General features: G+C 41.0%; 1 protein-coding gene across 1 annotated transcript; it reads right to left on the reverse strand.

The window, feature by feature from the left end:
* Positions 1–636: 636 nt before the first annotated feature.
* On the reverse strand, positions 637–8,644 carry LOC129358301 (25-hydroxyvitamin D-1 alpha hydroxylase, mitochondrial). Its single transcript, XM_055027242.1, has 9 exons — positions 8,345–8,644; positions 6,283–6,473; positions 5,801–5,991; positions 5,420–5,620; positions 4,856–5,019; positions 4,596–4,762; positions 4,437–4,518; positions 2,977–3,174; positions 637–1,574 (listed from the first exon to the last, which is right to left on the reverse strand). The coding sequence occupies exons 1-9, from the start codon at positions 8,570–8,572 to the stop codon at positions 1,461–1,463; spliced, it is 1,536 nt and encodes a 511-aa protein (XP_054883217.1). The 5' UTR covers positions 8,573–8,644; the 3' UTR covers positions 637–1,460.
* Between the last annotated feature and the right edge of the window lie 14,026 nt (positions 8,645–22,670).

Genomic DNA, 22,670 nt, shown 5'->3' on the forward strand with positions numbered 1-22,670 from the left:
CAACTCGCATATGGAGGCCTTAGTCCTTGACGCAGCTGTCGCAGGTTCGACTCCCGGCCCCGGCGACATTTGCCAGCATCTGTCTCCATCCCCTCTTTCCTGTCAGCCTACTTTCATAAAAATATGGGCCACTGGAGCCAACAAAAACTCCTCAGGGATAAAAAAAGATGTTCACTGAAGCTCTCCATCCAGTCTGCTTGAACTAATTTGCAAAGAAGAATGTGTAAAAATTCACAAATGTGCAAAAATGTAAACTTCCGATTCTCTGGAAGTTGAAAGGTGAAACACCTGAAGACCTCCAGCTGAAATGCAGCACAGGACAGATCTGCAGAGGTCCGTCCTTAATAAAGATGCTTGCCACGTTTCTCACACTTTTATTTGCAAAAGATATTGAAACCCATGCAAAATTTTACTTCCACTTCACATATAAGCACCAACTTGTCCTACCTAGAAAATCCAGGTAAAATTTATTGAAATGTGTGAGATTCAAAGAGATATTTTTGCAAGTCGTTCATTTCACCTTGAAGATTGTGATGCTTTGGGAGCTTTTCATGTCAAACTGCTGCTTTTACCTCCCTTTTGCAGACATAAATGAATGGATGGATAGATGCACAAAGAAATAAATCATTGACAGGAGAGATTTTACATTTTTAATCGACTTAAGTGTCAATTATTGAAATGCATTTATTGACATTTACAGTAGCGGCATCATATTGGAATAAATACAATGGTGAAATCCATAAGATTTTGCAGAATAATGCCCCACTTGTAACTTGGACATTTAGATGAGCTGACACACTGTACTTCCTGTTTCAGGACATTACGTCCACAAATTCAGTGACATCACACAGGTATGTTCTCAATAGCTGCCTTTTAAAGCATTTTCCCTGACAAAATGTACTGGTCCCACTATGTTAATCATTACACCTACACAGCTTTCTTACTGCACTACAATCGGCTCCAATGTTTCAACACAAAATGTTCACATATTCAGGACACTGTAACTGTGCTTAATAGTGCAAGATTTCCAATTCATAGGTTTTACAAGATTCAAGAAAAAAAAAGAAGAACAAATCCACTTAATTTGAGCACGGCTCGCATTCATTCGTAACTTGAACTGATCTAATGAGCCCAACAGGAAATTCTAAAGATTTTTCTCTAGGAACAGTGCAGGTAACTCATGTTTTCTCTGTCACATCTTTCTCAGCATTAAAAGTGCTGTTAAGCCCTCTCCCTCTTTATGTGCCAGCCGGCACACGCCGGGGTTAGGCGGGCTTTTCTAATAAATGTGTCAAAGGTCGAAGACCCGCTTTGACGTGAACCGCTGCGCCTGAGCAGCCTCGTGGTGCATGCGATAACGCTGCCCTGCCTGTTCTCCCACCTCACACGGCCCGAGTAAAGGGCAGCCCGGGTGGCAGGGGGCACAGCTCACGTTCACCCATCGGGATCAGAAGAGGAGTTCATCGTTCAACAAACTGCAGGTTGATGGCATTTTCAGGAACGAGGAGCGTCCGAGTCGTCGGCTTCACAGAATTACCCTGAGCGTCTGGCTTCACCTCAAACTCCATCAGGATCTGACGAGAGCAGGAACACGACACAGCAACTCGAAATTAATACACAAATAAGCAAATAAGTAAGGAAGTCCTGGGCTGTGATGGGAAATCCCTCGGCCACATAATCCAATTAATTGATAAGGAATGAGATTTGCTTAATTACTTTAATCTTCTAATTGTAATTTGTGCTTTTATTCGTTTTACCTAAACATTGAGTTAGTAAACGTCATTAGAAATATTAACATCGTCAGAGACAACTCTCAGAAATAAACTCAGTAGAAAATAGCTGACAAGGTAATAAAACAAAACTGTAAAATAATATTGCAACGCCAACTGTTTCTGGAGCCACGACGTTTATTAAAGGACTGAGGTGACATTTTCCTGGTTTACTGTTTCCTGATTTGGTTCTCAATTCCCGATCTCTGAATTCCGTTTTGTCTGCCTCTCACTCACTAATATGACAGAAAATCCTGACTCAACAATGACAGTAATGGACTATGGCCATGGGTGACACGGTGGAATAAAGACGCCTGTCTTCCCACATAGAAATAGGCAGAAAGATTGTAATAATGTGAGCAAGAGAGAGTGTGACGACACCAATTGTTATCTAAGAATGAAGCCCTGAGGTACTCCACATCTCATTTTTGTTTGCTTAGATATACAACTACCAAGTGGCCCAAAGTAGGACCAGTCTTTCAAGTAAGACTTGACCTAGTTCAGCATTTAAAGAGAAAATTTTTTCTCTGGGGCAGAAGTAAGCTTAGCTGAAAGTGGAAAATAGGTTTTAAAGTCTTAATACAACATAAATTCAACTTCCAAATGAAGTGAAGCACCTTTAAGGCATCCAAATCACTTGATAGTTTCTGATTAAGAGATTAAACAGCTGTTTTTAGCATGGAAATAAAGACAATTCAGATGAAGCTTTCCTTAAAGGCACCAACGTTTATTTGGTGCCTTTAAGGAAAAGACAGCAGCTAGCTTCAAATTTATCCAAACAAAATTGTTACACCTGTTAACAGCTTTAAAAGCAATTAAAAGCAGAGTTACGACGCTCAGATACTTTAATGCAGCATGTTAGCACAGTTTATCTGTTCCCAGAAAATAGGTCAAGGGTAAAAGCAAATCATATTTAAAATCATATTTTACAGTTTTGACATTCAGTTAAACCTGCTGTTAGTTAGAAATTCATCTGATTAATGTGATGTAGTTTCAACCTTGTCCTGCAAACTGAAAGCTGCTAATTTCCCCTTAGATTCCTGTTAAATACCTTCATAAGATACAGAACTCAATTCTTGAACTAGAGCAAAGACTTATTGGTGAAGCTATGCATTGCAAGTAAAGACTTTTCAGCAGGTCAAAGGGTCATACCAAGTCACCTGTTCTCAATGCCAGAAAAACAAAGGATTAAGTTAAGCTAACTTACCCGAGATAGAGCGAGGTAAAGCTCCAGTTCCGCAATCCGGCGACCTATGCAGCTACGTTTTCCCACGCCAAAGGGAACCGAGGCGTAGGGGTGATGAGCCCCGTCTTTGTTTAACCAGCGATAGGGATGGAAATCATGTGGATTCTGAAACACAGCCGGGTCCCGGGATGTGGCAAACTGGCACAAAGTGATCAACGTCTGTTGGAGAAGAAGCTCTAGTCAGATGTATAGAGATACCATTCTAGATTTTTGCAAATTGATTTCTACCGACATATTGAGAAAGTTGCTCTGCCAGCATGTGGATATATGAACCATTAATATTGACAGAAATTACATCAAGATGCAGAAGCTCACTCAGAGGATGACTAAAGCAATACCAGGCTACTTATCCTCCCAAAGCAACTGCAGCCACTGTTTTTTGTTTGACACAAGTGAGTCTTTCATCCCTGACACGAACGTCTTCAGTTCACAAGTTCAAAAGAATCAGAGAAAAACAGATGAGGGAAAAGTCCCGTAATAACTGCTTTCATGCCGTTATTGTTCTTTAGAACAGAAACCCAAACTGGGAATGTGAAAAGTGGGTTTCCACTGATCAGAAGGGCCCGGCTTGGCGCGGTTCCATACACTATTTTGTCTGTTTCCATTGTAAAAGCGGCCCATACAATTGACCCGTACTGCACTATTTCTGGGCTTCCTCTAGTTGCAGGTCCATAGGACAATGGTGTGGTTAGGGTGGAGCTGCTGGCATCAATCCATTTATTGGAAGACAGAAAACAGTCCCTGCTTGCAACAAGCATGAGACATAATGCATTATGTTTATCGTTGGACTAATATGATGTCATATAGAGCATTAGGGCTTAACCCTGTCTGCTCAGTGAGTCCAATTGGTGGTGGAAATACTGTCTTGACCATAAAATTTTACAACGGTGGAATCAAAGCATGAGTTATTACTTTTTTTTTTAATCCCTGGACTTCCAGTGAAAGCTGTACATAAAAACTACACGTTTAAAGCAGGTTTTTCCTCTAAAAGACTTCCAAATGGATTGTAAAATGCAAAAATATTTGTGTTAGGGGACAGAACCTGAAGCTACATCAAGATGTGCAATTCCAGTCATATGCTGCATATTCTGTCTTATAACTCTGCATAAACACACTTGATTCAATGAATGGATCCCAAAAAACCTGGTGCAAAGCTTCATCTAAGACATGCAAGACATTAGTCCACAAGGAGGGAGACTGTCCACCTTTGATCTTGACTCCTCATATCACAGTCAGTCTGCTTCAACAGAGTGGAACTGAATAGTATGTCCATTATCAAGACATTGTAAAGCTCATCAAAATGCTAAAAAGGTCATTCAAAAAGTTTCAGGACTCTGGACCTCGTGGACTAAAGTGGATCTAGATAGTAAGCTAGATTGTTTGACAATTAGAAGCATTTTCACATGTTGCTTTTTACTCACGTTTTTAGGAATGAGGTAGCCTCCCACCTCAATGTCTTTGTCTGAAATGACCCGTGCATTGGCTGGAATAACTGGGTATAACCTGGACAACAACAAAAAAACTCCAAAATGTCAGACAGAGAGAAATATACAAACGGCAGATAAATCACTGAGTTATACCTGAGCACTTCCTTGACTGTGGCCTTCATGAGGGGCATACGGGCCACGTCTGAGTTGTTTGGTATCCTTCGACCCTCCAGTACGGTCAACACCTCCTCCCTGAGTGCATCCTGGATCTCTGGGTGACGGGAGAGCTCGTACAGAGTCCAGGACATAGTGCTGGAGATCTGAAAACCAACAGGACTGATTTAACCTACTTGAGTTCCTTGGACTCTGATCCAAGGAAAATCTGCCAGGAGAAAAAAAATCCTCTCCCTTACCGTGTCGACTCCAGCCAGAAGCAGCTCTGTGACATTACTGTATATAGTCTTCATCGGCAGCCCCGTCTGTGAGAGGAAGTAGGTGAGATAACGGCCCTCGACTTTCTCCCCTTTGGCAATCTTGTTGGCTTCGGCCAACAAGCGCTGGTCGATGTGACCTTTGGCTGTAAAAGGAGATCAACGGCCAATAAGGCAAGGATGTTGCAGCTCTATTCAAGTCTTGATGGTAATCATATAAAGTTATCCTGAGAACACGCTTGACATTCAGGGCAGAGGAGCTTGCGGTGTCTCGATCAAGGCTGATTATTTTTGAACATGTTTGATGTTCTCATAAATCCTGTGCACGTCTTCAACGACCAATGGGAGATCGGAAAAAAAGTACATACAGCATGCTGTACTTATTTATTCGCTTATGTTTACATGTTGCCCTTCAACTTGAAGCTTATCTAGATCCTTCTTTAAAATTTCTTCAAGAATCAGTTCAAGCCTCTTTGTGTGCCGATCGTTTTAAAGAAATATTTAAGATGCACTGTTGACGTTTGTGGCTTCGTTTGCTTCGCCTACCAAATTCAAACATGTAGTCCCAGCAGTCGCAGAAGGTTTTCCAGGGCTTAGGGTATAGCTGGTGCAGCCAGCTGGGCATGGCCATGGTGAGGAGAGTCATCACAAACATGGTGTTGATGGACTCGATGAAGCGCTCCGTCTCCTCAGGAATAACCGGGTCCAGGCATCCGATTCTGGACTCAAACAGCACTGAGGAGATACCTGAGGAAAAAAAGAAGACAATGGAGGAGATGAAGAAAATAATTAACTCCATAACAGCTACTTTTCTTGGGTCTTGGAGGAAATATTTGAATTCTAATGCCTTGCAAGGCAGCGAGAGGCTATTTTGGATATCCCGGTTGGTTTTCATGGATTTGCTTCTCAGACGACGCGGGGCCTTACCTTCGAGGCCGAAGCGGTAGAACTCACTGGTGATGTCAGTTACGAGGCCTTGGGAGGAACGGCAAAAGCGAAGTTTGGAAATCAGGTCGCTGACGACGCTGTTCAGGGTCTCGTCGTAAACCTCCACAGCCTTCGGACGCAGCATGTGCTTCCCCAAGAGACTTCTCACTTCCTGCCACTCCTCTCCCTCGCTGTGGGCAGAAATAGTGATGCTAGTGATGGCAAATGGACTAAATTCAAGTCATCATGTGGGTCACGCATCAAATGTATGTGCAATTAACATGGAGCCATTGTGCCATCCATTGAATATCTTCTCTATGGATCATTTTCACATTTCTGACCCAAATGGAGGTCTTTTTTAAACATTTTTAGACAGACCACCTATGTCTGAAGAGCTTATTTTTTCACTAACTGGCTGGTCTTTTCTTGTAGCCAGTCATTGAACTGGAATCACTGCCGTTCATGGAGGCAGCAACACTTACGCAGTCAAAAGTCCAAAGTTATGTCCTCTCAGCTTCCTGTAGTCCTTCCAGGATGAAAGGTTTGATCTCATTGGGTACTGGCCCTCCTGCCTCAGGACCTGCTCTATGAGGGCCGGATCCGCTACGTGAACCGTCAGAATGGGGCCGAAGCTCGCCTTCCACACGGGCCCATAGCGCTGCAGTCCTTCCAGCTGGGAAAGAGACAAGAGAGGCTTATAAAAAAAACTCTGCAGGCTACGAGATAACTGGCTTCTTCTCCTCATCTGCTCTCTTTTGATTTGCAGGCTCTGTTAGATTAAAGCAGAACAGAAAATGGGATGCCTGGAGGGCAGTGGTGGGAAAAAAATTGGGCTAAAATGAAATGGTTTGCATTAAAAATGCATGGCGTCTTAGGCATAATTCTGAATGAGCAGATGGGGGTTGAAATGTTGAGCTCACACACAAATACTGAAACAAACTGAATATATTTTGGATTATGACAATACAGAAAAAAAAGAATTCTTTGCTCTGAATGAAATGCTCTTAAGCATCCAGGGTTGCAACTAAAGGGGGATCAGGGAGGACAGTGGCACCTTCTATACATTTGGTCAGCCCCTGTGCACAAACAGTCCAATATGCAAAGTTATTTTTATGAATAAACAATATAATCAATTTATCTGTAGTTATGTCTGTCAGCATCCGAGTCGGGTCACCTTGTCAGCATTTTTTGGACACTGCACTGGGAGTTTGAGTGGATCAACAACCTTTTATTTCTTACTTTGTCATGAAAACTGACTGCAAACTAAATCAGAACTTGTGCAGAACGACAGAACAAAGACGTTTCGTTCACGTTTTGGTTTTGTGGAAAGAAAGAACAATCTGTCTAACCCGCAGGAGGTAAATGATATTTTGAGTCCGTCCCTGTATTTGTTCTTTAATTGGATCACTTCTAGTTGAGTTTAAAATTTAAGCTGTAAAAACGCCTCCAGAGTCAGTACATTCCTTCCTCAGATTCTGCCCTGAAAGAATCTGAGATAGATGCTTGTCAAACCGCTGTAAGGTGATTGGGGGGAGGAGGATTTCTTAAAGGATGACGTTTGTTTGCAGTGTAGTTGTTTGTAACACTTGGAAAATGAGAGACTGTGCAATGAAATATCTGGTAAGAAACAGAAAAAATGAGAGTTTTCTTGGAAAAAGCATTTTTTGTCGATGTTCTATTTGCTCCATTTACATCTTGGAGAATGTAGTTTTGCATGAGCAAAGCTACATTCTTTACCTCTTCTTTGACCCCCAGGTGAAAATCTCTAGATCCACAGGTGAAACCTGTAGTGTAGCACCAGGACAACCAAAAGCCCTATAACAAAATATTTATGAGGATGCTAATTACAGAACATTTGGTGTCAGCTGCAGAGCTTCCAATTTGGGGTTAAATTAAAGGATAATTGTGCTGTTTTTGTAAAGAAAGGTTTGTTTCATTTTATTATTTCAAGTTCAAACTTCAAAATACTGAAACTGGTCAATCTCTGTTTGAGTTATTTTAAAGGTCCAATACTTTTAGATGCATCCCTGGTCCAACACACCTGCATCAAATGGCTGAACTCCCTCATCAGCAGCCATTAGTCTGATTCAGGTGTGTTGGAAAAGCCTACAGGACTGAGCTCAGGTACTGTTGGTCTGTGTTAAACAGAGATCCTTCAAAAACACATTTTGAGATTCAAGAAATATAAGCGGCTGATCACACTGCAGCATCGTTAATAGTCTTATGTCAGGATTTAACTGTTTCATTTGAAAATGAACTAAAAGGAAGGTTTTGTTTCCAGGAAGATTCTTCATTGCTGTTTCTGACCTTCACACCTGAATAAATTGACAATCAGTCAATTAACTAACATTCCAGTCATTAAAACGCAGAATAAAAACCCAGAGTCTGTTGGGAAGGATTGGGGGCGCAGGAGGAGGGACTCGCCCAGGGAACCATTATACCATGCACCGCCACTGACTAAAAAAAAAAAACCCCTGCATGGATAATCAGTGAGCTGGGGATGGGTTCCCCCCTCCCCGCACCTTTTCAGCCTCTCCTCCTTACCTGTAACTCATGCAGCCGGGACAGACCCCCCCTGGCGAACAGGTCCCAGGCGAAGCTGGCGGCCGTCGGTCCGGGCATGTCGTCCAGGGTCCTCACCGCCTGCTGGGCGCTCCCCAGCGGAGGCGCCGCTGCGCTCTCGGCCCATCTCTCCATCCACTTGACCAGGGGGAAGGCGTTACGGACGGACACTCGGAGCGCTTGCTGCACCATCCTCCTCACAAAGATCATGGAGCGCTGGCGTCTGCTTGCGGATCCCCTGGACGTCGATGCTCATTTTGTTTTCCCGGCGGCAGGCTGTATTTATAACGCACAAGGTGCTTCTGGAACCCAGTCAGCGAAAGATGTAAATTTTCTTATGACAGACCAATCATGGGTGTGAAGGCTGGTCTGGTCCCGCCCCGCCTGGACGGGGACTGCTGCCGGGAGAAGGAGGTGTGTCCAATCAGAGGCCTTAAGTCAGACCAGCCCAGAAACAGCACACGTGGATAACCTGGATAAATAATGCATGATTTCTGTAGTCTCTCAGGCTTATCTCTACCCTTGGGAGGCACTTTGTTCTCAATATTCTTAAAAATTGACACTTTTCTGGCGACCCACTCCTTCCCAGGCCATTGTTAGGGCAAACTGTATTAATGGTGGAAATCAGGTGGATTTTTCTCCAAATCGTTAATCTGATAAATGCAAATTCTGCAAACCCCAGTGTCTAAAACCACAAAGATGAAAAATAGGCTACTTGAACTAATATGCATACTGCTGTGACACTGAATCGCTGAGATTCCTGGTGAGGGAGAAAATCTTGACCTGAATTCATTTGCACTGGAATTCATCCAAAGGGCACACAGTGACCGATGATGGTGAAGTAACTGCCCCCGGGTCCTGTGGTCAGAATCTGCCCTGACATTCGATTCACCAGAAATCTTAGATCACCCAGTTTCAGAGAAAAGCAGTGCGCCGACGGCTGCAGGACAGATGAACTCAAATGTTTCGCATGCCTTCACTTTTGTCTTTTTTGTCCTCCAGCTGGTAAAATTCTTGTCTTCTTCCCACCCAAATCTGAAAAATGTTAACTTATTTATTTATTTAGCTTGTCTCTGCTCAGTTTACTGATTGAGCTGTTATTATCTACCTGACTGGAAAGATAAAGTCAACTGTAATTTGTACGTAAACTTAAAATCCAGCAGGAAGGTGGGCAGGAGATCATTTCGTAACTTGGTCGTAAGGTTGAGGTATTGTGCGCTGTGCTTAATTAAAATCCCTCTGACCGGGTTCCAGAGGCATGATGGGGGCTGACTGGGTGACATCATGGGCTACAAACACTAAGAAAAATTTAAATATTTCATGCACCAGTCATACTTATCACTGATCCATTTTCCTTTTCAACAAAGAATTTAAGATAAAACAGCCAAACATTAAAAATCGGACTTTGGTGTTTTGGTTAACAGGGATCAACATAACGTTGATTATTTCTCAAGCTGATGTGTTCAAAAGCTCTTAAAACTGGAATGGAACCACAGAGACTCTTCCACGGAGGCCTTTCTGGCCTGGTCTCTCTTTACTTGTTGTTGAGCCATGAACTCTGACCTTCACTGAAGCAAATGACATCTGCAGATGTAGTCCTGATTGTTTTTAAATCTTCTAGATGAATGCAGATCATCGATGCACTCTTGGAGTAACTTTAGTCGGCTGACCAGTGCTGGGAAGGTTTCCCGCTGCTCCATGTTCTCTCTATTTGTGGACGATGGCTCTAATTGTGGATGCCAAAGACTCAGAGTAGGGCCTCATTTGTTGCATTTTGTTCCTTCTCTAGACATCCCTACTTTAAATGAATAGATTTACAGCTGTTATTACATCTGATTACAGACGGAGTACGCTCAGATTAAATTTACTGAAATCTGTTCAGATGCCCTGGAACATTAAAATGAGACTGTCTTTCATTCGAAGCACCAAGACGGACTGACACATTTACAGAAACCATTCAAAAGATTGCGTATGCATATTTAGCAGTGGATGTACATAATCCCTGGTATATGGGTGACTGGGTTAGCAAAAGAGCAGCTGGAGATCCTCTGCTTCAGTCCAATGCAGCACTAAGATGTTGTGTCAGCTGGCATCCCATCACAAGCTTGCAGTTTGGTGCCACAAATCCATATTACTAAAAGAGGTTTATGTTGTCACACTGCTTTGATGTGTTTTTTTATTTATTTATTTTTTCCTGTGGAATCACTTTGAGATGTAAAACGTACGACAGTATAATCCTGCTCTGAGCTACCTGTCCCCCAGTGCTTGGCTTTAGCTTTAGTGATGGACAAAATATGTCCTTAAGGATGTACATGTCAATGAGCTGCATCCAGCAGGAAGAAACACATTTTAAAGCGTCAAGCTTAGTGGAAGAGACCATTTTAAAAATTATGGAGTTCTTAAACAATGACTTGCAGTAACTGTAATCTGCTCGTGTGGACCTTTGTCCTGTGAAGTTTGAACTCCACCATGAATGGACAGGATGAGTGAAAGAATCAACGCGTTTCTTTCTTTTTATTTATTTATTTATTTTATTGCTGCATACTGTGATGTTTTGTTGTGTTTAAAATTATAGCTACGATTTTAAAATGTAGTTCAACAGGCTAACATATTTAGTTTTTTGTTAGGAACATTACAAATTTTTCTGTGCTTGCAGTCACTCTGCAGAACGTGAGGAAACGCACTGTTTGCTCTGTTCCTAGAAAACTCAGTGTTTTACAGTATGACCTAAACATGCAGAAAGATTTGGCTTTCCCGTGAACCACTGAACTGATATTTAGTTGCATAACCCCTGCTTCTGCGAAACGCTTCACATCTGTGCATGGAGTCAATTATCTTCTGGTACCTGTGTGCAGGTTTTCCAGTCCAGAACAATTGGAACAGATTCCACATTTCCTCTAATCTTCTTGGTTTTGCCTGAGAAACGACCTGTTTGATGTCATCCCCACAAATCTTCTCTGTTCCATTAATGTCTGGGTTTGCCTATAAAGTTAATCTTGTTGGTCTGGAACCAATACTTGCTTACTGGTGTGTTAAGGGTTGCTATTTTGTTGGAAAAACAACTTTCGAGGGCATTTCCTCTGCGATAAAACTCAACACAACCTCTTTAACTATTTGGATGTATTTGAACTGATCCACAATCTCTTGGATTCAACAAAGAGGCCCAACATCTTAGCATATAAGGGATTCCCGTACCATGATGTCTGAGCCGCCATGCATCTCAATGTGCTGTGGCGCTTGATGGCTTTTGGACAAACTGTCAATGTCTTCTTTCGTAGCTCATAAAAATGTTGCACCAGTTTTCTATTGGTCAGGAAACCTGTGGTTTAGCAAAATGCTTCAACAAGTTTCCATTTTTCACACGGGCATACTCTCACTAACTTCAGACTTTGTCAATCATTAGCTGAGTATTTCCCACTTACTTCCATTCAAAATAGTCGTTTTCTGGATTTTTTTTTTTTTTTACCTCTTTATGGTTTTGGTTCCAATGTTTTAAATAACTTGACATAGTTTTCTCCACATGTTTTGCCCTTTAAAGTTGCAGGACTCCGGCTCCAGAGGACAGCGGTTTGAGACCACTGACTGGTTGCCTTCATCTGTAAATAAAGGCTCCTGTTAGTTCAAAACATGAGCGACCTGAGTTCGGTGACTGAATGCACACTTTCAATTAATGATTCAGTGAAACAGAATTAGCAGAATGCAAGTGATCACTTGTTTTTGTTTTTTATTAACTCTATACCCCAAGTAGTAAGGTATTAGTCATGTAAAAATATGGTTATGAAACAGTGATTGGTGTTTTAAAAAAAACAATATTTGTCGGATGACTGATTTGACTGGCCTGCAGGACTGTTTGTACTTTGGTTCATTTTTGTAAAGACTTCACTCTTTTTGTCGAACAACAATCGAGGTTACATCAGTAGTGCTTACCATGCGTCTTGTAAAGCACATTCATTTCAATCACTGTTCAATTAATAGCATAGTGGAAAAAAAAACCCTTTAGATTTACAAACATGGATTACAGCAATTTTACAATGAAATCAAGTTAGAGTTTCTTAGCGTTGGATTACAGACAGTAGTATCGATGCAGATGCAGCACTGAATGATGGCTACAGAACTGATTCTGTCTGACCTCAATGTTTGAAGTACCTGACCTTGAAACACGTGAATCTGCCTGATCTGTTATGCAAGACGCCGCAGAGTTGTGGGGGATAAGTGTGCAACGTGTGCCAGAAATCACACCTGCAGCATTACATTATGTATAGACATGAGACAAAAGTGTGTGAGACTCTCGCATTGAACTTGCATAAAGATACCTACGCATGCATAGCTATCTCAGAGAATAGGAGATAAATGGTGACCTCTGAAATTGCTTGAGCAGATAAACAACGTTTTAGAACAAGATCTTCGAATGTTTGACTGGTTCTGGTCTTGCACAACTCAAACTGCAAACAAATCAAACCTGAGAGGATTGTCCCGGAGATCTAAAACTGCCTGACTCATTACGGTGCACAGCCAGGTGGAGATAAAGAGTTCAAGTTGACCAACTATTAGGAAAAACAACTCCCCATTAAGACATAAAGACAGCTTTCCTCCCAATAATGACCATAAAGTGTCCTGCCAAAGGTTTCCCTCTTTGTTATAACAATAAGCTTTACTCTGACAGCCATAAAAAGCATCACACAGACCAAGAAAGACCAGATCAAGGAGAAATATGTTTTACAGTATGACCTCGCTCTGCGAGGCGGAAGCTCGAAAACCTGAAAACTGCAACTCTGAGAAGGAACTGCGTCTTGAAGGCGGAGCTATGTCCAACCCGGCGTTTTGCACAGTTCAGTGGTTGCCAGGGAGACTAAAGGATTTCTCAAACATGCTTGAAAACATCCAGGCAACATTCCAGGTATGTTTCTGATGAGAGAATGACATGATGCAAAAAGCCAATTTGACATTTTCCGCCCCTTTAAAGCAGGGTTAAGCTATAAATCAACATCCTAAGCACATCGCTGGTCATCGTCTGAAAATGGAAATAGAGACTCACTCATGCACCTAAACTACCAAGGCCAAGACGCCAACTGTATCTCTGGAGGAGGTACAGGAGTCCTCGGCTCAGGTGGGTGAATCTGTTGACAGAACAATTTCTTTGCACATTTCTCAAAGTGATGCAGGGAAAACAGGATGGAAGAAGCTTCCCCAGTTACTCAGACCAGAGCCGATCTTCTGCCATACATGGAAAACACTGAGTGAGGAGAAAAACTAACACTGCACATCACCCTGAACACATCACACCAATGATTAAGATGCATTTAGACAAAGAAAATGTCTAACAATGAATGGCAAATACATTTGTCAGAATGGCCCAGTCAAAGCCCAGACCTATTTTCAATTGAGAATCTGTAGCAAGGCCTATGATTCCTGGTTCACAGATGGTCTTTATCCAAAGTGAGACTGAGCTGTTTCACAATGAAAAGCTGACGAACGCTTCAGCCTCTGGATGTGTCAAGCTGTTAGACCCTAAAAGACTTGCAGCTGACTCAGGCAGCCTGAATTCAAATACACTACTTTGCGTTGGTCTGTCACATAAAATCCAAATAACACACATTGAACTTTGTGGTTGCAGCTGAAGAAAATGTGCAAAAGTTCAGGGGTTTTTTTTTCTTTCTCTACGGCAATGAAAGTAACAAGAAACAGTTTGTAGGCACGTAAAACTAAATCTGATATTTTATTTCACCTGCAAATAAAATGGCGTCTTTACTACTGATTATAAGAAACATGAATACTCTCCCATAATGGCTTCATTGTGCTGGGGTGCATTGATGCGGTCATGTTGCAGGCCATGCTTCAGGGTGCGGCAGAGGTATTTCCCCCATGCTGTATTGGCGGCGTGCCCGGGGGTGGGGTCTGCTTTACGCTCAGACTAGTGTGTTATAGTTCATGTCTGCATGCCTGAGTGTCAAGAGAAGAGTTTCTTTGTACACACAGAGATGTGTGTCTGTGTTCCCAGGTGCACATGAATGTCCATTTGTCTCTTTCTTTCTCAGTCTTCAGGCTCGTCCTGAGGGGGCCTAGCGAGGGTCTCCCCTCGCTAGCAATCCACTTCAATGTGAAGTGGATTGCTTGTTTTCTGCAAAGTATTGCGCAGCACGATGGCAGAAAGGTTAAATTGGTTAAAACAGTAAATCTGCCGCTGCTGCAGATTTTGGGTCGCACTGAGACAATCATGCTTTAGATCAGTGGTTTTAATTAATTCATTTTTTTGTTTTAGTTAATTTATGTGTCTCTCAAGAGTCCTGTTATAGAACAAAGTGTTTTACAACATCTACACAGGTCTGTCTATGCTTAAAGGAGGATTTCTGCTGTCAGCGAGCAACAAACACGTTGGAATGACACCTCTGGAGGGGCCTGGCCTTTTCCTCCAGTCTTGCTCCAGTGGGCAGGAACTCCTCTGTCACTCCCCTGGACACCAGAGCTACCGACATCACCGATGTCCTTTGGCTTGACTCAACCCTGGTGTGCCAACGTCAGATGATGACAGAACCTTATTTTGGAAAGTTTAGGATGGAGGGAGAATAGGAGAAACCAAAGGAAGAACCAGGTGTTCAAATGTGCTTGTTTGGGTTTAGAGAAAGAAGGACTGGATCCATAATGAATCGCTTCGCTTCATCTGAGACGGTGGAGCAAAATACATGAATATATGAATTTGGCTCACGCACGTTTTTTTGATGTAACTCTAAACCGTTTTATCTTATTGCATTATATTGTATTGATTAGGGTTATTCCCAAAGTTTAAAGTCTCTTGTGGACAGAAAACATTTCTTGGTCCAGAATTGGCTCCATCCATCTGACCATCAGCTCCAACCACCTTCACTGTCTCCGTTGAAGAATGGCATCGCTCAGCATGACGCCTCCACTGCCATGTTTCACCGTGGGGATGGTGTGTTCAATGTGAAGTGGATTGCTTGTTTTCTGCAAAGTATTGCGCAGCACGATGGCAGAAAGGTTAAATTGGTTAAAACAGTAAAACTTGTGAACTGCATTTTTCCTGTCCATTCTCTTTGTGCTCTATGAGTGCATGCTATTCACTGTTTTGTATCATTTTACCCAGTACAATGTACTTCTTCCCAGCATTTGGGCTTTTTGCAAATCATTTTTGCTCTTTTACGTGCGTACGGTTGAAACCAGTCAGATAAATTAAGTTAAACTGACCATTTGCCAAACGCCCAACAGTGTTTTGAGAGTACACAGCATACGAAGATGTGGTAATAAAGACAAAAAGGGACAAAAAGGGCAATGAAATGTCTAAAGAAAGACTTTTACTGGTACATATGTGGTAATTCACGAAGATTGTGTAGTTAAAAAAAATAACATGTACTGGATGTCAAATAGGTGTTTAAGGTGTGGGAATAGGCATCTGTTGGGTTGAGAACACATCTGGGCTGCAGATGTGTCTGACATAAGAGAAGGAGTTGTTCATCTGGGTTCGATATGACGTACTGCAGCGAGTGCACACGTGCAGCGGGTAATGATCCGTCTTCACTCTTGAGCTTGACGTGAGACATAAACCCGCTGAGGCTGGGAGTGATCACAAAGAAAATTATTCTTTCTTCCTTTCAATTAAATCTGTAAATACCAGTCACAAAAGGCATCCAGACAGGAGACTAAGATATGGATGAACTTGAAACGTCCTCCCCATCTTTGCTAACTTGCACAGGATGAATAGACTTTTGACCTCCGTATTGTCCGTGGTTGAAAAAATGTATCAACTTTTAACTGTTGTTTACTCAGATTTATTATTATTAATGTCTTGTACGTTGTATCTTTGAACCCTGTACAACCCTGACATGACATCACATTTTAGGTATGATGCGCCACATATTTAATTTTAGCTACTGGCCTGTTCTCATTAGTCCAGACGTCTTTTTTTTCTGGCTGGTTGTAACAAAACCACAGCTCACAATGGAGGAAAACAGGATGTTCTGCTAAGCTGGAACATAATTAAAACATTTTATCATACAAATATTATGGGCTTACACATGTCAGTGTAAGCCAGTGGTGTCCAGAGTCAATCCTGGAGGTTTTAGTTTGTTCTCTGGTTCAACATACCTGAATCAAACAATGGTTCATTAGCAGGCCTCTGCAGACATTTGAGGAGGCTCAGATAAATTTTATTTATTAGTTTATTTAAAACAAAGACTGTGCGCATCAATAAAAGACGCTTTGCCCCAGATTTAGCTTAAGCTGGTGTCCATCTGTAGTGACCACATATATTTAGCCATAATTTGTATATTATTGGACAGTATTTATTGCCCACTTATTTACCATTTTCCATAAAATAAAATAAAAAAACTTGCTTAAACTTCTCAACAGGAAATGGCATTGTTCCTTCAGCTCCTGCTCGGTTTTGTTCTTTGGGTTTGATAACTGAAGCTGTATTAGAAAGAAGACGTGTTGAAAGCTGACAAACAAGGAACTGGTGCTTTTCCGCCACCTACTGGTGTGGAGGGTGAATGTCTCTTAAGGATTATATTCTATAATACAAGCAGGTTAATTTGAGACGGATCAGGATCAAACCCAGACCTCACTGGAGAGACTTTTTAGTTTAACACAGTTCACTTTAATTAAATAGCACCTTCACATGTTGGCTCATAAAATTCAACTCGATGCATTAAATCACAAGCAGACATACATTTACATTCAGATTCAGTCATTTTCATTCACTGTAAATCAATCAAATTCAGAAAATAGGGGGTGAGACGTGATGGATTTGTTTATAATTTATAATTTCATTTGGAAGAAATAATTAACGTGATGTGTTTTGTTTTTTTATTACCGTTTTTGTAGTTTTTTGTATAGATCTTATATTCCATGAGCCCAACCTAAAAAACTCAATGACTTTGCAAGAAGAATCGCAATGTACAGATGGCAGCAGTTTTTGACAGGAGAACCGCACAGCTGCTGAACGTATTGATGACTAAAAACATAAATTATTTCACATCTGGACTTTCTGAATTATCATAAAGTCACAAAAGGTATAAAACAAAATAAATAAATAAAAAAACACATAAGACGACATTTAGGGCCAAACATTTTGTTTTTGTCACAAAAATGCCTAAATAAAGATTTTACCAGCACGCAGCTGTCTAGACATGACTGATGACCACTTGGCCATGTGTTTCAGTGATCATGCATGCTGTTGGCACTGAGGTCATGGCCAGCAGGTATAAACATTCACCGAGTTCCCCACAGCTGCTTCTTCCTATAGGCGCAGCAGCAACGTTTACCTTGAACATTTGAGAACAGGAGCCACTTTCTGATGTGTCAGCTGGACACATGCTGGACATGGACTGAGTTAAACCGTGCAACTAGAAAACATGAAAACATCGTAAACATCATGAAAACGTAGTTATATAAGGCTAGTTGACGTAGAACCGCTTGCATAGTTGGAAAGATTTAACATTTATTCCAACACTGAATCATTACCAGCTTGTCGAGAACGTTATCCTCTCTGATTCTTCACCTCATTGCTGCACAACCGCCTCTTCACCTAATTTGCTCCTTGACCTTGAGCCCTAAACCCAAGTCTGCAGCCTGCGACACACAGCGTTGGCTTCAGCCTGCTGCTACTTTAAACTTCTAGCCATAAAAACAGAGCCTGACATCAGACGGCTGGGACTAAATTCAAAGCTCGTCTGTGCACAATTTAACTGTCACTTTAACACATTTATGTACCAGCACGCTTTGTGACATAATACTTCTTGGTTTACAGCCAGACATGAACCAGTGTCGCTAAGAATAGGCTGGTGTAAAAAGCATATTGAGTTTTTCGCTACGGGCGGAAAACACGTGTTAAAAAATTTGACTTTTGTAATAGTTTGAAGATTTAACAAGGTACCATATTATGTTATTATATAATTCACAGATGTAGAGAAATTGGTTAGCAACTCTGAAAAAGATGTGTTAAAAAACTCAAAATAAATGAATCTTTTAAGAGTCTTTTCTGTCCTTCATCAATTTGAAGTTTGATCAATTTTGCTTGGACTTGGAGTTTTTAACAGGATAAATAGGTTCACCAGATATAATGAAATAAGGCCATTTTAGTCACTAAGACTTCAGTACTATATATAAAAAAAGCCTGCGTGGTCAACAAGAAGCGGCGGTGATCTATGTAGAAATTGTGCAAAAAAGAATAAATGTAAACACAGAAAATAAACAGACTTTTTCAGCATTTGAAAAAAAAACATCTCTAACTCAAATAAAACAAAACAACACAGCTTATTAAAAATGTGTAAAATCCCCAACAGATCCATAGGAACAGCTAATATTGCTTACATTGAGCAGGACGCTCTCAGATTTATCACTGGCTGAACATGAAATGGTCCAGATGGTTTTCTGCTCTTGATGGTCGGAGGTCAAAATTTGAGCTCTGTGATAAAACTCATGGCTCGTTCACAGAGAGGTATGTGAAATGTCAATTTCACATACCTAAATGACACAAAGGTTTTTCTTTGTGTCATTTATTAAATGACACAAAGAAAAACCTTTTTCTTCGGTTAAATGTGAAAATCAACCAATCAAGTTCATTTGTGTAGCACATCTCAGCAACAAGGCATTTCAAGGTGCTTTACGTCAGAAAAACACAAAAATTAAAATTCAGTGAACACAGCCAACAATTGAAATGTAACATTTTGCCGTCATTACACATCAAAATGTTGATGAATGTTCAAATGCAACTCTAAGCAGCTGGTGTTTAGTCTACATTTAAAGGAACTCTGTGTTTCAGCTGCTTTGTAGTTTTCTGGAAGTTTGTTCCAGATATGCGATGCATAGAAGCTGAATGCTGCTTCTCCTCATTTGGTTCTGGTTCTGAGGATGCGAACCAGAACCAGAACCAGAACCAGAACCAGAACCAGAACTAGAACAGAGCTAGAAGACCTGAGAGGTCTGGAAGGTTGATGCAACACCAGCAGATTTTTAACGTACTGTGGTGCAAAGCCGTCCAGTGATTTATAAACTAACAGTATTTTAAAGTCTATAATCATATAATATAGACTTCATCTCATCCTGCATGAAACAGTTTGAGCAGATCTGATCACGGGGCCTTTACAGCATCTGAGAAATATAACTCTATACAGACGACGCTGCTGTTCATGCAGCAGAGCAGAGAGAACTATATGTTTTTATCTCACTGGTAGGTTTGGATCGAATCACTTCAGTCACCTGCTCTCTCTCAACTTCAGGTTTATTGACAATTTCAGCTTTATCTGGGAGTGTTCTTCCTCCCTCTGTCTAAAGAGCATTGCTAACAGCTGAGATTAGATACAATGTACAACCACGACTGTTTACATCCAGACAGACGCCTCTTTCCTTTTCTTTGGCTGCTGTTTTCACTGTACCGCTCCAAACTCCAGCACCACCTGCAGCCCTCGTCTTGCACAACCGTCATCCACGTCTCAGTTCCCATCACTTCCTGTGCTGCTGCCAAACATTTTCCGCACTCCTGTTCATTTGTCAACCGTCTTCATGTGAAGGATAAGAAATGGTTTCTTTCAGCATCAGAGAACGCGGATCCTCAAAAGATGTTTGTGAGTTGTGCTACCTGTGAAGGCCTCTGAGCTGCCACATTCAGTCCATGACGTGGGGTTCCCCAGGACTCTGTTTTGGGCCCATTTCTTATTGTTGCCCCCTACGACAAATTTCATATCTCCTATTACCTTAATGTTGAAAAAAGTGAGCTGTAAAGATCGTTTAAATCTGTCTTCACTGAAAAAAATCACAAGCGGCTATGACCAAACATCATTAATTAAGCCTTTCTTCCTGCTCTTTGAGGTAGATACATTATAATCTCAGCCAACATGCAAAAAGCTATTTTTATTAAGTTATGACAGAATTTTGAAGATTTTGAAATAGATTTATAAGAAAAACGTTATATCACTTATATAAGTGGAGAACTGGACATTCAACATTTATTACCCCAAACAGCTCCAGTCAAAGGGTCGTCGTGACTTTCACAGTTCATGAACCAGAAAAAAAAAACTGCTCTATTTTTCCACTTTATTCATAGTGGGAAAAAAGAGCAGCACATTTCCAAGAATGTTCAGATCTTGAAAGCTGTAAAAATAACAAAAGATGCTAAATTATTAAAAAAAAAAGTTTCCAAACAATTAAAATCTAAAAATGAAGCTGGATAAATACTCCAGAGGGCACATAGTTTTAGCTGATCGTGTGAGAAACCCATAATTTATCATCCAACTCTTGCCAAAAAAAAAAAAAAAGAAAACTATGAAAGTGAATTTTCCAAAAGGTCAGACTTTACCCAGCTGTAGTGAAGTATCAAGCTAAAACAAAGCTATTTGGTTAGCTGGTTTTCCACACACAGTGAAGAATGTGTGGTAACCTGAGGAGTAAAAAAAAAAAAAAATGGCACAGTGGAGCTGTTATGATTATGTAATGATAACAGCAGGCAGCTGCCACCTTTCAACACATTCAGAGAAGGATTAACCCCTGACCTCCACAACATTCAGACATCCAGATGCAATGAATTCTCCGCAGAGGCAACACATTCGCCCCGTAAAATCCTGCATGATGACTAAATGCTGCTGCATGATGCAGTTCTGGCACGCTGAGAGGGCTTTGTTGCCACGTGGTAGCAATAAGTGAAATAAAGAAGAGCATGTCCTCATCTGCATTAGTGCTTTATTGGAGCGATTAATGTTCGCATTGTAAAAGTAATCCGGTGAATACATCCTGTAATTAGCAAACCATATGGTGACTGGTGGCATTTAAATGTTTGAAAGAAACAGGAAATCCCTGCTCACGGCATAAAATCCTGATGTTTCCATTCGTTAGTGATATTTCATGACCTTATTAAGTAGATGGAGTTTGCATCCACTTGCTGAAGTCCAAACTCAGCATCAGGATGGGGAAGAAAGGGAGTTTAAGTGAATCTGAATGCAGTTCAGATTCACTTAAACTTTGTTGTTGGCATCAGATTGGCTGGTTTCAAAATCTGAAGCGCAGCCGTCGCTCGCGTTTTAAAAGATGGCCCAGAAACAAGCAGTGAGGAGAATAAGCAGAGTGGTTTGAGATATAGGAAAGCCAGCAGCGCCTCATATCAGCGTCGCTGAGGGCTCAACATGATGAACCTTGAAGCAGATGAACTACAGCAGCAGAAGACCACAACAGAGGCCCATCCTGTTGGCTGAAAACAGGAAACCGAGGCCACAGGTCACACAGACTCACCAAAACTGGACAATAACAAACTGGAAAGACGTTGCTGGGTTTTACCCGTCTTGATTTCAGCTGCAACATTTAGCGGCAGGATGGATCCAAAGGTGATCTACTGATCAGTCCAATAGCATCACGTCGTGGATGAGCCGCTAACAAATGTGCAGCTAATCTGTGTAACACATCAAATCTTAAAGAGCTGTTGAGGACACTCAAAGAAGCTTTGTGTATCATGTCAATCCAGAACAAATTTCTGAGTGTGAATGCAAAAGGAGGCATTATCAACTGGGATGGTGTAGCAAACAAAGTGTGTGGTCTACAGCTGCAACCAGTGATTATTTTAATAATCGACTAATCTATCGATTATTCTGACAATTCATTGATTGATCGTACAAAATATTGGCACATTCTGCAGATTTTTTATTTAAGTCTTTTTCTGCGATATTAGAAATACAAGCAAACAAATTCAAACTTCTGATATTTTTTAAATAAGAAAACATTTTATGTTATTGCATTTGCCTGAATTGTAACAGGCCAGCATTTCTTTAGCACATTGTTTTGTAGAAAAAGATGCAAAATAATTCTACCATGAACATAAACTCAGCTCTTTCTATTTGAATAAATAGTAATCTGGAGACAATGTTTTGCGTTGGCCGTTTAATAATTGGATATCAAAAAGGAGATTTTATCTAACAGAATTTGTACCCAGTGAAGCTGAAACCGAAGACATTTTAGTCAATAACCATCATCATTTTCAGATGAAGCTCATTTTTTATTTCAACTCCAACATGTTTATATTTTTATACAGCTTTGACTTAATTACTGCTGTTTCAGCAATTGGCCTTTTTAAAGTGTGTATACTCCTGCTAATCAGTCACTAAAGTAGTTGAATATTATTCCAGTAATCAATTAATTTGATTAGTGGTTTCAGCCCTAATACCGATTAAGATGTTGTTCTTTACCAGAATCCAAACTGTGTCAGCTCTTACGTCATCAAGCGTACAAAGACGAACAACGGATCCCACGGTGCCACTTATAAAAGAAAAGAAAAGTGAGAGAAACTAAACCCTTCGGAGGTTTTAAAGGGGAA

This window comes from Poeciliopsis prolifica, unplaced genomic scaffold (assembly GCF_027474105.1).
Source record: "Poeciliopsis prolifica strain line A6 unplaced genomic scaffold, Auburn_PproV2 SCAFFOLD003, whole genome shotgun sequence".
NCBI lineage: Eukaryota > Metazoa > Chordata > Actinopteri > Cyprinodontiformes > Poeciliidae > Poeciliopsis > Poeciliopsis prolifica.